This window comes from Osmerus mordax, chromosome 17, assembly GCF_038355195.1.
Source record: "Osmerus mordax isolate fOsmMor3 chromosome 17, fOsmMor3.pri, whole genome shotgun sequence".
Taxonomy (NCBI): Eukaryota; Metazoa; Chordata; class Actinopteri; order Osmeriformes; family Osmeridae; genus Osmerus; species Osmerus mordax.
Genome location: NC_090066.1, coordinates 8695612 through 8712099, shown reverse-complemented (window position 1 = coordinate 8712099; position 16488 = coordinate 8695612). Strand labels below are relative to the sequence as shown.

Here is a 16488-nt window from a genome sequence, read left to right as displayed (position 1 = left end):
AGGCACTGAGGACCCCACACACACACACTCACTCACACAGACACACACACTCACACACACGCACACACACACCACACAGCTCGGGGTCACACTGTCAACCTGGAACAAGACAGATGGGATGAAACCCTTGTTTATTTTAAACCCATGTGTAAATGTCATGATCAAAAAAGTCACAAGTGCCAAGGAAAGTGTGTTTTTTTCTGCTTCTGCACACACACAGACTCACACTTATTCGAGGGAATATGTGTATATATATATGTATGTGCAATTGTTCAATGACAGCAATATCACTACTATAAGAATGTGAATAAATGAACAAATAGTGCTGCTTTGCAGGTTAATGCATTGTTAGATGTACCAACAAAATCTCCATGCATGTGCTACAAACAACACAGAAAACCAAATCAGAAGAAAATGTTGTCGCTCCAAAAAGGTCAATTTCCTCAGAGTCAAGTGAACCGAATCATCCGGAAATATTTTCCAATTATGTCCACTTTCCACACACCCGGGAACCGGAACCCTCAATGTCGTCCTCGGAAAAGCAGTGCAAAAGGCATGCTGGGTAATGATGATTCATCTCCAGTGATACATGCTCGCACGAAACATCATCATGCCCCCCCACCCAGCACACAGATTCCTACTTTCCTCTTCCCAAACTAAAGATGTCATGCTTTTGGGAGGGGAGGGTGTGGATGAGCGGGGGGGGGGGATCTCCCCTGGAGGAGTGTGCATGTGGTGGGATGTGGAGGAAGGAGGGAGGCATGGGGGTTATGTACGTCGTCGCCAGCACCCCAGGACTGTGCCTTAGGCCCCGGCTCCTGACGAGGCCAATCAGTGCAGCCCGAGCGGGTCCCTGCCGGATTGGATGGTGCTGGGAAGACTTGTCTGCTTGCCCTGCCCTGTATGTCCCTAACTGCTTCTATCTGTCCACTCATTGGTCACCTTTATTGTGTCTACTGGATCTTTCACTTGGCATGGCCACTTTGGTTCTCACCGTGACATGGCTGGTCCACTCACCTTGCCCTGTCTCGGCCACTCTCCCTGAACTGCCTGGTCCACTCACCCTGTACTGGTTGCCTGGGTCGCTCTGCCCCTCCATCTCTCTACCCTGTGTTTGTTCATGACCTGGCCATCTGGAACCGTCTTTTTTGTCTTGTTTTCATCCTGCCCCCTCTACGAACACTGGCTGTGTTTCTCTGGGGAACTTCCTGTCCTTGTCTGCCCTGGCTGGTTCAGTCTGCCTGCCTCCTCTGGGTTCCCAGCCTGCCTTGAGAAGACGCTTTCACTGGATCTTTTTAAGGGGGATGTTTAGATATTTGTGTGTACAGTTGATGTGACCTAATGAGATCTTAAAGAGCTTTTTGCAGTTCAGATCTTCAAGTCATGTTATGACCATATTATTTGTTCAATGATGATTTTATTTTTAGCCCACAAAATGTCCTGGTTAATGCGTCATGTTTTTATAATTGTTAATAATATCAAAGTCAAATCCATACTTTCTACATACTAAAATATATAGCTTTTGCCGATATTAAAATATATATTTTTTATTACTTTAATTCATTAATTGCAAATAGAAGACCCAGTTCTCGATCAAGCAGTCTAGAAAGGGAAACGCGCAAGATTCTCATCACCAGTTCAACATCCCCTCCCTCACTCACCCTTTCCCTTTCCCTCTCCCTTTCCCTTTCCCTCTCTCTCTCCGTCTCTCTCTCTCTCTCTCTCTCTCTCTCTCTCTCTCTCTCTCTCTCTCTCTCTCACTCACGCTCACTTTGTCTCCTTCTCCCTCCCTCCCTTCCTCGCTCTGAGTTGAGGGAAGAGATTGCCACAGAGAGACATTTTCAAAGGATTCCCTGACAGCGATGGCTGAACATCACTTTTGACGTCAAGAATAATCGTTACTTTCTCATCCGGGTCTTCACTCTGCTCTTACGGTATTATTTACTTTACTGAGACCAGAGAGCTCGCGCTGGCTTAAGCGTTCAGAACAAATATATTATTTTAGCCAAGAAGGTACACGGGACTTCGTCCGGTTTAATTTGGAGCTCATTAGTTCAACTTGAGGGAGAAACCAGTGTGGATAACGTTTTTAATTCACTCTACAAGTCTTTTACGAATGAATATTTAATGGCTTCGGTATGGAGATAGCCTTGGTGAGTTTTGAGAACGGTGGCGCAAAGGGGAGCGGTGGCAATGCCGACGAAGCCTGCCGAAACGCGCTGGATCACCCTCAACCACCTTTTGTACAAACCGGACTCAGCGAGGACTACAGGAAAGAGCTGAACACCCTGGGGAGTCCAAAGCCAAGCTCGTGGAAAATTAACGACATGAACAACACTTTTAGTTGCAGCGAAAATGCCATGGATGCGCTCTTGCGCGCGGACCACAGTCCCCATCTGTTTGATGAGGGTATGCTGGACATGGACATCGACAATGAGAGCAACGAGAGAGTGCTCATCAACATTGCCGGTCTGAAGTATGAAACTCAACTGGGGACCCTAAATCAGTTTCCTGACACTTTGCTTGGAGACCCAGGAAAGAGAATAAAATACTTTGATCCACTCCGGAACGAGTACTTCTTCGACCGCAACCGGCCAAGCTTTGACGGGATTCTATATTTCTATCAGTCGGGAGGCAAGATTAGGAGGCCTGTCAATGTGTCTATCGACGTGTTCGCAGACGAGATTCGGTTTTATCAGTTGGGGGAGGAAGCCATGGAAAGGTTCCGTGAGGATGAGGGCTTTATCAAAGAGGAAGAGAAGCCCTTGCCACTAAATGAATTTCAAAAGCAGGTATGGCTCATATTTGAGTACCCAGAGAGCTCCAGTCCTGCCAGGGGCATCGCTATTGTCTCCGTGCTAGTAATCACCATATCCATCATCACGTTTTGCCTGGAAACCTTACCCGAGTTCCGGGATGAAAGAGAACTCATGGCCTCCCTCCGACCGGACAACGGCACGGCGCACCGGCCATCGCTCACCTTCAGCGACCCATTCTTCATCATAGAAACCACCTGTGTGATATGGTTCACTTTCGAGCTCATAGTGCGATTCTTTGCTTGCCCTAGTAAGTCTGAGTTTTCCAAAACCATAATGAACATCATAGACATCATGTCTATCATGCCTTACTTTATTACAGTGGGCACTGAGCTGGCGGAGCAGGCTCAGGGACCGAACCACGAGCCGCAGACTCAGGGCCAGGGCATGTCGCTGGCCATTCTCAGAGTCATTCGCTTGGTTCGAGTGTTTCGAATTTTCAAGCTCTCCAGACATTCGAAAGGTCTCCAGATTCTCGGGCAGACACTGAAAGCCAGTATGAGAGAGCTCGGACTCTTAATTTTCTTTCTCTTCATCGGAGTCATCCTGTTTTCAAGTGCTGTTTTCTTCGCAGAGGCGGACGAGCCGGAATCACATTTCTCTAGCATCCCCGATGCCTTCTGGTGGGCTGTAGTCACCATGACAACTGTTGGCTATGGAGACATGAGACCAGTGACAGTGGGGGGAAAAATTGTCGGTTCGCTCTGTGCCATAGCTGGAGTGTTGACCATCGCTTTGCCGGTGCCCGTCATCGTGTCCAACTTCAATTACTTTTATCACAGAGAAACGGACCAGGATCAGTCGTCTCTGAAAGATGAGCCAAACAGTGGCCGTGACAGTCCGGAACTAAAGCGGCGAGGCAGTAAATCATCCGCCAAGTCCACAGGAGACGCAGAGAACAACGACGGCTCGACAGTCGAGAAATCAAATATCAAAGCCAACAGCAGCATGGACATCAAACGATCCCTTTATGCTTTCTGTTTGAACACCAGAGAAACGGACCTGTAGGCCTAGTTCTGCGTTCTTTTATTCGTTTCTCAGTCAAGAGACAGTTAAAAAAAGAGAGCCTTTAGTGTCAGTTGATGTGTAAAATACCCTAATTAATGGGCCACAATCAATGCACAGCCGAAGGATCAACACGTTGAAATCCTGAAAAGTTTCGAGCAACGAGGTTAGATTTATAAAAAGCACATTAAAATCCCTTGATCTAGCAAGCACATTCACGAGAGACCTGTACACAGACGCTCACGGATGAAAATTAAGTAAACAAAGCATGCGTGTGGGCCTAGTGCCCGTGCAATGGCCTACCCAGGAGTAAAAGGCTATTTCAGAGCCACTTATTGATCTTCAAATCCAGTTTGACCAATCAAATTAATCAAAATTAAAGTAGGGCATCAAGCCGACGAGAGAGAGAGATAGAGAGAGGGCACTAATCAAGGCTGGCTGGTCTAGAAATAATTACTTGCGCGCTTAACATCACGGAGAGCATTAGGCTGGTGTGAGCTGTCTCGCGGGCCTTAACTGAGCTACAAGTAACAACAAAAAATGTCGGCTCTTTGTACATATTAAAGTATGTCTTTAGTAAACGTTTTTTTTCCAAAAGGAAAAGCCAAAAGGGTATTTTATTTTCGTATGTATCGTCAGTTAGTCGTATGTTTACTCTAAAAAACAATCGTTGCATTTAATGCATCTAAGAATATGTACATATTTTCGTATAGGCCTAATATTTATTTATTTCATTATTGTATTGATAGAGATCTAAAACAAAGCACACTTTATTTTTGCGTAATGTAATTCTCATGGACATATATTGACCAGACACCTCAGGTCCGATATCTGTAAGATATTCTACTAAGGAGGATACAATCGGAATTGTCTGCTCGCATTACTTCAAAACTTTGACAGAGGACTTCAATGGAAGCCTTGTGACTTCATGTAAGTTATCATAATGCTGAAGGACCACAGCCTTTGCTACTGATACTTTCCCACTGAGAACTTAAAGAAAAGGACATTTGGGACATGGGAGTAATTAAGGATTCTCCGCAAAAGTGACATCGTCCAGTACAGCACAGAGGTCATCTAGAAAAAAAGGATTCCCTCATCTATACCACAGAGGTTAGTCATGTCACCATACACTGTATTTTTCGTACATGAAACGCATTTTCAGTCTGTCACCAAGCTAAACGGTGGCACTAGGAAAATGTGAATGAAAGCTAACTGTGTAAAAGTAAACCCAGCTCGAGACCTCCTAGCCAGACTGACCGCTGCAGGTAATATGAGGAGCTGTTCTTTCAGCACCACTTCCCTCAGAATTCATGAGCTCGCGTCACCGAACATTCATGCCAGGCTGCCCTTCCTAGAATAGACTTAACGTTTGGCTAAAGCGCCAAAAGCGCCAAAACCAACGATAATTGACTGACAAAATTATACAGCTCATCAATATATTTGGAACCTACATTGGTCATTTGTTGTGCATGGAATTTAAAGGAGATTAAAAAAAAGTAGTAGCGGCAAACCCCATTTGGACAGATAGCCTACATGTCTGTAAGCAAGCAATCTGTGAATGGTGCACTTTCAAGTCAATGACACAGTACATACGGAGCTCACACCAAAGGCATGGCCCCTAGAAAAGGTTGACCTATTCCATCTTTAACCAAAGGGATTACAGTGGCAGCGATTCCGAAAGCGGTTCCTAGAAGCGGTCTGACAGCATTGTCAGCCGCTGTGGTGTGGGGAGGCGTTGTACAAGGTTGACTGGGTGGAAAGTTAGGTATCCTCTTTCAAGACAGATTACCCTGGGCCTTCTCTCACACACATCACGTCATCAGAATGGGAAAGGCCTGTGAGAGAGAGAGAGAGATGGGGGAGAGAGAGAGAGATGGGAGAGAGAGAGATATCAAAAGGCAACAGAGAAGGTGAAAATGACAGCATGGAAGATAAAAGCAAGTAGATATCATTCCTTTCCACCGTGATAGTGTACCAATGGGCTTAACTATGTTGCGTGGGGGAATATCCAAGAGGCTCTATCCTTGGGGCAGGGATAGGGCGTCTGCCAATGCCTGGCTGCTCACACACAAAAAAAGCCAGACGTTTTTTTTCTCCTGTGACACGCTCCCTCTCGTTCTTGTCTAATTGAGTTGCTGTTCCTCTGGCTCAGCCTATGGAGGTGTCACCTCGCATTGGGAGGCCATTTCACCGAGGCTCCATGCCCAAGCACGGCTGTTGGCAGCCGGCTCAGCGAAAACTGGGCCTGTCTCGGTGAGGTTTTTAAACAACTTGGGATTCCCTTGCCATAATGCCTACAGTGCAGTAGGTCATCACTTATATTGGGTCATCGTTTTTGTTCGTTGGCTAGTCTGCTTTGACCGACTTCCGTGGCCTTACCTATGATGGATATTTCTTTCTCGTTCTAATCTTTAGCCTAGTTCTGGAAGCAATGCTCTCATTTTGAGAGCTGCTTTTAATTCAGGCTTTCGTGTTTGGTCAGTAGGGATTCGACCTACAGACATACTGAATGCCTATTAGTATCCCGCATCATAAAAAGGCCAGTGGAATGTGTTGTCGAATATGTGACGTTCCCCTCCATAAGAATCTACCCTTCACCCACGACCACACACAGCAGCCTGTGAGATTCCGGTGCGGTAGAGGGAGGCACATAGCTTAGCGAAGGGGCCCAACTTGTTAAAAATGGTCAGTGGAAAAGCGTGGCTGTGTGGATGGCGACCGCAGGAATGCGGAGGAGGTTTTCGACAGGAACGGGGGGGGGGAGGGGAGGGGGCGGGGCCCGCTTGTGGGGTGTATATATATATATATCTTTCAGTTGTCCCTCCCGCTAGCCCGGCCCAGCTGCTGGTCAGAGGGACAGGTGTTTGGAGCCCGAGGTGGCAGGTGTTTCACGCCTGGCTTCACGTGTGACCTCTAGACCTTCAGAGATCTGGGCTTGTCAGGGGCTGGCGGGGTTGGGTACAGTTTACTGTACGTTCCCATCGGCATCAAATGCAGCTGAAAACAGTTATTTGGGTTGTTTTTCCCGGATTTCGTCACTAAAAGCACCAGACCCTGCAATCCCTCTCTCGCCGGCTGGGGGATTCAGTCGAGCGAATTAACGTCCAGCGTGATATATTCTTCGGCGTACCTCGTCCATACCCTTGGTTGGAGGGGAAAAGAGAGAGAGGAAGAGAGAAAAGAAAATCCTATTTCAATAAAAGGGTTTGTTAACATTTCCAGCTCCTGGGCATTTTAATGCTCTGTTGGACATACTGAAACGTTAGGATGGCTCGTCTTCCCACGGCACAATGGAGTAGTGGCCCGTGCTTTGATGTACACGCTCCTTGGGTTTCAAAAGCCCATCTGGAATTAGGATTCTGATGTACTGTAAGGCAAGGATGACTGACTCACGTAATCCTCAATCACTTTGGGAGGCCTAGTGATTACAGGCATGACAGGGAGTCGGGCTTCATCGGTTGGAAAGACGGACACCCGCTAGCGAGCTAAGCTACACGGCAGAGGAAAGGCATGCCAGCCATGCTAAAATGGTGACTGACACCGCATTGCATGGGGTCGACATGACGGCATTTCCTATATAGCTCTGGCAGTTGAAAGGAAAAGTTAGGGTCTCGTTGGACAGTACATGGGCAACGGTTTGGAGGTCAGAGGATTGCAAAGCACCAACAGAAGATCGAGACATGAATGCAAAAAGGAGACTAGGTTATCCAGGGATAAAGCGAGCAAACATTCGACTCTGTACAAGACAAGCAGCGTTCCCCTGGAGGCCCCAGTGCAGAGACGATGAACGCTGTCCTGTTTGATAACGTCGACTATCAAGCGCTCTTTACCAAATGTGCTATCGAGGTGCTCCGCACCAAATGACATTTGAGTTTTTGTGGTGCACAGTTAGACTTCCGCGTTTCTATTGATTTTGGAGACAGTGGAAGCACAAACAGACACTCCAAAGGGAGGATAATTGCATCATGTTGACTGACTTCCAGCCTCTGTGTGCTGCAAGGCCTGTGTGGCCCCAGGTGCATCTCCATAATGAAAGCCTTAGTGCGAGAAGGTGAGAGAAAACAGGGATCAAGAGGTGCACAGTATACGGAGGTCTAAAGCTATGTATAAAGCCCCACTGCAACACTTCAATCACACCCATCTCCAGCAAATGATTTCCTCCCGAGCTCTCTGTGGAGGCAGAGAGGGGCAAGTGCCCCGTGTGGCTGTCGCTACATCTGGCTAAGTGGTTGTGGATGTTCTGCCAGTGAGAAACGACTGGCTGGCTGCCAGTGGTGTCAGAGCTGATAATGGAGTTTGGGCAGGAGTGAGGGCTGGCACTAGTTCTGGAGCTAGGGCTGGGACTGATACCTGGACTGAGTCTAGGTCTGGACCTAGGGCTGGGACTGGTGCCTGGACTGAGTCTAGGTCTGGAGCTAGGGCTGGGACTGGTACCTGGACTGAGTCTAGGTCTGGACCCAGGGCTGGGACTAAGCACTAGAGCTAGGGATTGTTCTGACTGGGCTGAGCTTCCTCAGGGAAAGACATGAGCTGCGGAGAGATCATTGTCTCTTACTATAGCACACTGGGAGAGGAAGAGGGACAGAGACACGGTGTAGGAGAGAGAGAGAGAGAGAGAGAGAGAGAGAGAGAGAGAGAGGAGGGGGAAGGGACAAAATGAGAGGATATGAAAAGACAGAGAGAGACTTTTCATCGTTCTCAAATGTAGCCCTTAAAACCTCAACTAAGTAAATAGTAACTGACAGTATTTCACTGGTTTTTGTCCTCATCCTTATCTTTGTTTTACCAACATACAATCCCGTATTTTTCAGATGAGTGTGATAGAGATCAAACCTAAGAAGATAAACTATGCACATAGATGTTTGGGATGACAAGCCTTTCCAACAATTTTTTTGTTGAAAAAAACAAACAGAAAACACAATATGTGCAGTACATTTAATAGTATAATTTAATATTCACATTGTCTAAATTGAATCCTTCGCAGGTATTCTGTCACATCACAAATTACAGCCCTAAATCAAATTCTTGGGTAGTAGACACAATATTTCCTCATTTCCTGGTCTGAGAGATCCATATAATCATGCTTTCCAGATGACCTCAATCAGTTTGTGAACTCCTGTTTTCATCTTTGTGGAGGTTTTTCTGTTGGTTCCAACAGTCTGGCCTTGGTGCAGTCCAACACGCTCCCAGGACCCAGTTCCATTACATAAGGATATGTTTCCCCTCCCGTTTCCCCAGTATCAAACCAAGAAAACAATTGCAGTTGTTCAGAGACAGGCAGTAATTAAACATCCAACACTCAGATTGTATCATTACCCGCAGAGCCGGAGGGAATGTTTGTACCACTGTTCCACGTGACGCCTCGATATACCTTCGCTCCTGACATATCGCCAGCGGTGAACATCTGGGTTCAGTCTTCCAGAGCCCAATTTCCGTGCTGTCCTCCATCTTTTTATAGTTTACGCTGAGCCGATCCTCTTGACCGTGTCTATGCAGAGAGAAGCACCTGCTGTGGGGTTCAACCGTTGCTTGGTTTCAGAAGCTCGGTTACTTGGTTCTGCTGTGTTCTGCAGATGGCGCATGGTGGATGTGGACACAGAATGAGTGGTTCACCATCACAGCTGGACTGGAGTTTACCATAGACTCGCTCATCATCACTAATAGCAATGCAAATCGTCTGACTGATTAGCCCTGTGGAGTACAAGCCACTTTCTTTGACTCGTTTCACAGCAAAACCACGCCTTCAGTGCTTGTTTGCAGTGTTGTTTTTTCAACTTCCGAACAGGTGGGAGGTGGGGATTAGCATTTGTATCAGGAAAGAAGGTATTAATTGTCTTCATCTCATCCTGTTTTGTGAATCTCTTCCAGAATGCTTTGTAAAGCACTGGCACCCTGCTATGCTAGAAGACCTCCCTCCTCCCCGTAGATTTGTGTTACAAGCTAGCAGTGCAGAGAAGCGCTCGTTATCTGCCGAACACATCAATTAGATGGATGAAGTTGGGATATCCGCTAGCAGAGCCCGGGACCCTGGCCAACAGCCATACATTTTGGCAGGGCATTCGTTCGCCGAGCGGTCCTGCCCTGGAGACTTTTCTTCATTTCTCGGTGAGGGGAATCCGCCTGCTGCAGGTTCGTGGCTACCAACCAACCCATTATGCCAGACACACCATGGAGGCCAATGAGTACAGAGCTTCTATGTAGGGCTCGGTTCAGCCTCATTAGTCTCTCTCTCTCTCTCTTTCTCACCTTCTCTCACTGCCCTTTGGCCTTTTCTTTATTCCCCTCTCCCATTCACATCTGTGTCTTCTACCCTTCAAATGGGGCCGAGGACTCCACTTCCATTCAGACCTTCAAGGTTTAAATGGGGGAACGGCATATTTTCGGACTTCTTTTCACCAGCTTGGGCCGCTAACACTTTCAGAGAACAGCTTTCACAGGAGCGGGAACATCGAGGAGTGAGACATCGCGCCGAAGGTGGCATCGGGTTAAATCTGGAGGTGTGGTTTCACAATGGAGTAGTCAAACTACAGAGGCTTTCTGAAAGGACTGTTCCACTCACATTTACGATGTTCAGCATCTAACTATGAAGGCGGTTTGTCTGTCAGTCAGTTTGTCTGTGGCTCGATTATCTTGAGAGCCGAGCACTGGACAAATGAAGTTCAAATGTGACAGGTGTATCGCTCAGGATGCAAGAACGCGCTGTGCTGCAATGTGGAATTGTTTGGTTGAGCTGTTTGACAGAAGTAAACACATTTGCCTTCCTGTTGAGCTGCACTAATGGATCACTCCAATATGGTATCCTTTCATGCTTTGAGACCCACCCCGTTTGAAAAACAAAAACATATTGTTCAAACGGCCACTGCACTAGTACGACTAAATCTGTGAGCACCTCGAATTCTTTTTCGAATTACAGTTCGTAGCATTTCATTTTGTACAGGGTTTGGAAGCTTGTGAAATGTGACAAAAAAGCTCAAGGATCGAGGCAGGAGAGTGAGAATGAAACCCAAGTCCCTTCCTCACTAGTGAGTTCCGCGAGAGACCAGCTCAACACACATCTAGGCCAACCAGAGCCTTGGAGCCCTGCCTTGCCATCTCCTGCCTATCCCTTATCTGCTCTGCTCTGCCCTGCCCTGTCTTATATCCCTTCTACTGTATTAAATGCCACGATTCAACCCCAAATCCCTTCGTAGTTCACACACTTAACTAGAGAGCCTCCAGTCCTGGAGCATGGCCAGAGTGTCTAGCCTCCCGTCCACACGCACAGGCCCTAACCCTCCGGGAGAGTTAACGTACTCTACTGGCCTGTCCCGAGAGTGCCTTCTCTCAGGGAAACAGGATGAGGAAGCTCCTGACAAGCGAGTTCCTCCCTTCGCCACCCCTCACCAACGAGCTGCTCATTCGCTTCGTGTGCACACGCGCCTGGTGGTGGGAGCCGGCGGCACAGCCTCGGGCCTCGCTAAGCCGTCCCCTCCTCATTATAGCTGTCAAACTAATCCGGTAAACAGACTAGAAGAGATTACCGAAGTTTGTATCATGACCAAAATATCCAATCTTGGCGGGAGGGTCGCGATAGAGTAACTTCTATTAATGAAAGTTATAAGATGATTAGGATGAAATGGGGTCCGTGGCTAATGATGACTGCTAGTTGTTGACATGACCTTGGCAGAGATGCCGCATTGAGATATTTTACGACCCAAAGAGGCCCCGAGTGAAACCACGAACAGCAGGGACATGCTTTCCATTTACAACATGCATGGGATGCTTCTGGAAGCCCATGTATTTAGAACAGTGCATCCATCCACACAGCCAAGGTACCAAACAGGGAACTCATTTGTTTAAAAACAATTGCATGTAGACATCCAAAAAGCCTTCATTATTGTTCATTAACTTGGAAAATGTTAATGATTTTTTTTTAAATGAATGTTAATGAATGTTAATGAAAGCCCCATGCAAACGCAAAACATTCCAAAGTTGCACTGCTGTTAATAATACTCGTACTGTATGTTGTCTGTGAACTCACTTACAAAAGTGTGGTCATGGTTTTACGCATTAGGTTCCAATTGTAGGTATATCCAGCATTTATCTCTGTGGATGGGGGGGAAGTATTAAGAGTTAAGCGACGCATTGTGACTGCAAGTGCAGGGGAGGGAGGGGGCACGGTAAGTACTTACCCTTCCCAGTATGCTATACTGGAGAATTTGAGGTAAGCCTCTCTTACCGACTTCCAACCTGTCACCTCTAACCCCTGGGCACGCTGCTCACAGAACACACTGGAGGCGGTGAGGAGAGAGGAAACAATGCGAGGGAAGCTCTTACATAACCCCCCCCCCCCCCTCCCCCCCTATCCCCTCCCCCCTCCTCACCCCTCCACACTGCGTTCCACAGCTGCAGCCAGAGTTGCCTTTCACTGGATCTTGAAAGGGCCGACGAGAGAGGAAAGCTGTGGCCGCTCATTCATGCTAACTGTATGAATAAGGCCTGAATTTCTTTCTCTGATTATTTTTCTTTGAGCTCTCCACTATAGTTTTTTTCTTGTCCCTTTCACTGGCTTTCTTATGGAATTTTCTATCAAAAGGGCCATTGAACTTCCAGTATTTTGTGTGTTTAGATGCGCCAAAGATGTGTACTGGGACGTGTGTGCTTGGAAATATAGGACGCACATCTTGCTTGCGATTGTGCACTCCTCAGTTAAACCGTCATAAGCATCTCTTTGTTTGGGCCTTTCATTTTTAGCTTAGCTCATTCCACATACTAAAGGTGTGACTGTCCATTGGGGTCAGTGCTATGAACACCTACGTCATGTTGCGTGCAGTTAAAGATTCCTGAGGTAAAGATGATTCTAATGTGGTTTGCACGTGAAGCTATCAGGGCATAGAGGCTCACCGATGCTGTCTGACGTCCTGATGCTGACAAACCCATGTGAAATGACGGTAGGGCAGATGTAGTAAACTCCATGCGACAGCTTGTTAGTCATCAGTGCTAATGCCAGAAAGATTGCAGAGGGCATCTTTTATGTTTTTGTTTTTTTGGTTGGTCTCTTTCCCTTGCTCCCGTGCAGTTTGTTTGTGTCCATCCATCATGGAGATGTCAGCCCGTCTCGGCTTGTTGTTGCGGCGCTCTTGTCATTTTGGCTTCAAATGGGAGATGAGAATATGTATGAAAGGATTCTACCGGCGTCAGATGCCTTCCCCTTGAGTGGCTGCAGCGTTCGAGCTCTGAAATGGCGGACAATCTATTTCGGGGTTTGTTTGCTTGACAGCAGGAATGACACTTGTCAACAGATGACATTGTCTGGAGTAGGAGACAACACCCCACCCCACCCCACCCGCCCTGCCCCCCACCCCGCACCCAAACCCCCCCCTTCAGCCACCAAACCCACGCATTCACGTCCACAAGCCCCCGCGCGGCCGGACGACAGCGTCCATGCTGGCTGTGGTGTGCCCTTGTCGAAGCGGTCACGGCCTCGGCTAGGTGAGCAGCCGGCTGCCGTGGGCAACGGGGACCATGCCGACGCCCCGGCGTTGGAGTCTCAGAGCGTGAGTCACGCTCGTCATCTGCACGCCGACAGACAGGAATCGCCCCGGGAGCACTGCTCTGGTAGCGCGGCCGTCCAAAAAGAAGGAACACATTATATAAATAACACTGACTAATGTCCCATCTTTATGAAGAGCTATGCCAACAACCTGCTAGGACCACACACACATGCTGTCTCTCGTCTGATTGACAGGCAAGTACATTGACAGATGCAGAAGTGGTGGTCTACAGAATGCACGGATATCTATTTGAAATCCCCGGCCTGGAAAGGTTTTTGTATGTGTACATCTGTGTCGAAGGTGGCATGATCTGTGTCCTTCACTGTGACAGGTAAAAGTGAAAAAGATTCACTTTTAATCTGGGGCAGCACAAAAAAGTTAAAACAAACTCACCAGTTCATCATGGTCAACAAAATACTCCAAGGATATAAAGGATTCTCACATGAGATATTAAAGGGAAACTTTTTAAACTGATGCCAATTCCTCAACATAGGCTGAGCATTACCACAGACATAGTGGGCTACATTGTAAATGGTAAACAAACATATTAGGAATGTTAGCATAAGTTGTAAAATAGATGTATAATTTATTTCAATAAATCCATTTCGAACCATATTTACTGCTTTTTGCATATTGTTTTAATTCATCAGAAAGACCATCTATTTAAAAAAATCTACTTGCACAATTTTGATATGTGACGATTCATGACGATCCATTCCAAAATTATGCTGAAAACATCTATGCCTTCCTTATACCTGGAAGGTGTATTAGCTCAAGACAGTGTGAATACAGTTTGTGTGACTAAAGGCACACGCCAACATAGCCGACATTATCCGCAGCCTCTAATCCAAATAAAACTGTACTGTCTAACAGTAAAAAGTCTTTATCATGTTTAATATAGAATCATCTGTATTATGAAATATGAACATGTTATTCAGCAAATGTTGGTGTTTTCTTCCGCTTCTTCTTGTCTATCTTGAACCTACAGCACCACCAGGACATTAAGCTCTAAGTAACATTCACCACACGCAACTCACAATAGCCCGCGACTAACATGGCCCTCTCCTTCTCGCCCCACTCACGCCGATGACAGTCCTGCGTGCCTATCAGCATGTCCACCTGGTCTCCTATGACACCCAATGCTGGGTGTAATCTCCCCTGTTGAAGGCCTGCTCATTCTCCACCAGGAATTTAAGCCGCTGGTTGCATAAGAACCTGCGTATTGAGGTACAATGGCAGGAAAATGAGCACACCCGAACTTAAGTAAAGGGTTTAGATGTCAATCAGATGGATTGACATCAAAGGGGGTCTTTAAATTGTCTTTTTGTCTGTATTGTGTAGGCCTATTAAAGGACGGAAATCATCGACGACAATTGGTTCTGTTATGAAAATTAATCTAAAAATAATATAGGTCATTCAAGTGTGGAGGGCATCTGTCATCTGTGGCAGCTCCGAATAGGCCTGATGATGTCATTGGTCATCTTTCTCTGCATCGCTGGACCACTGATGTAAAGCAACAATGCATGTTTGATACAAATTGAGCTTTGAGACGCGAACCCTACGGGGCTGTATTGCCGAAAAACAAATTACGAATCCGTCTCCCATGCTAGTCAACCCTTAGTCACCCGCAACCTTTCTGCCGATGACTCCCTTTGAAATTCAAATTAGACGCCCGCTTCCGGCAATCCAGCCAAACCGTTATAAAAAATGGAGCAAATCACACTGGCTTTAGCTAGTATCACACCGGCACGCACTGGATTTACTACTCCTGTCGTCTCAGGCTATTTTAAAACCTGTGCTACAACGTGTCATTACCTACATACATTTGCGCAGATGTGAGTTCTCGACAAAATAAATGAAAATGATTGCCTCATTGGTCTGTGTGCGATAATTAAGGGTTTTCAGCTGGGCTGCTCGTGTTGGCTTGAGGTCTGTGCCATGGAAATGGAAGAAGCTCTCAGATGAGCTTACGTAACCTAATTGTTTAGCCTCGGAGAAGAGCGGTTATCTTAAAAACGGCAAGCGTCGGGAGGGATTTAATCAAATATATGTAAACTCTACTGAGTATGCTAATTAATCTCTCTCTTTCTCTCTCGCTCTCTTTCTCGATCTTGTTCTCTCTCGGTCTCCATCCCTCAGCAGCCATCTCTTTCCATGCGCATGGATGAGTTCTCCTGTTGTTGTGTTTATGGTAATGACCTGGTAACAGCAAGGAGGGTTCCCTTCTAATTGGGCCCCTCTGCTTTTAGACTCAGCTAGGTAACGTAACCTCTATTTATCCATACTAAAGGCCTTACTCATTCTTACCGCCTTGCAATCATACGCTATGGATGCGTAGAACGCTGCTAAGTTAACTTAAGTGGTTTCACTGTAATGTTCCACTGGTGCTTGTAATGCCTTACAAAGCTAATGGTACAACATCTTTTTTTGAAGACATGCTAATGTAGAACTAAAGGTATGAAACATAACTAAAATGTGCTGGCCTGACATTGTTTGTGTTGATGCACATCATATACTATAGTGGCTGTCAGGTTCCCGGAGGTCAGCAGTGATAACACGCATCGTTTGAGAGCGGCACATTACTACTCTCGCTGCATAATTCATGAGAACCAAATGGCATGCGTTTACTTTTTCAAACGGTATCATTCACACTGCAGCGCTCTTTGAGAAAAGCACCTTTAAGCACAGCAGCAAAAGGGCAATCGGACGTTTGCGACCCGCAAACGTGGCGGGTTGCGGACCGGAGAGTGGTGTGCTCTCTTCCCAGCCTCCTCCGACCGGTTCTGACCACGACACTGAGAAAAGGGGTGATGGTGGGTGGGGGGGGGGTTACTCTGGTAAACATGCAGAGTCGGACTGCAGATCGGAAAGGGGAGAGTAGACGAGGGAAAGCATGGAGAGAGATACTGGAGAGGAGGAGCTCCTGTTATCTAACTGGCCACATTGCGAGGGTTCCACATGAGCAGGCTCTTCCTCCTGACTACCGCCCAGCACGCGTTGGTCGCCCGGAAACCCTTGTCCGTTTGTCTGCCGGGAGGGGGGGGGGGGCCCGGCCCTTCAGGGATCCAGTGCTCACTCCACCTAGCTTGCTGCTGGAGCTTAGCATGTCGCTATGACCCACGGGCGTCACATGT

The 16488-nt window shown here is 47.0% G+C and overlaps 1 protein-coding gene across 1 annotated transcript; it reads left to right on the top strand.

Moving 5' to 3' along the window:
* The first annotated feature begins 2138 nt into the window (after nucleotides 1-2138).
* Nucleotides 2139-3824, top strand: LOC136960078 (potassium voltage-gated channel subfamily A member 1). The gene has a single exon (XM_067254410.1). The coding sequence runs from the start codon at nucleotides 2139-2141 to the stop codon at nucleotides 3822-3824; it is 1686 nt and encodes a 561-aa protein (XP_067110511.1).
* Nucleotides 3825-16488: the final 12664 nt, after the last annotated feature.

What these genes read in the sequence shown, in the direction of transcription:
- LOC136960078 (XM_067254410.1), top strand. Translation starts at nt 2,139, where the DNA reads ATGGAGATAGCCTTGGTGAGTTTTGAGAACGGTGGCGCAAAGGGGAGC.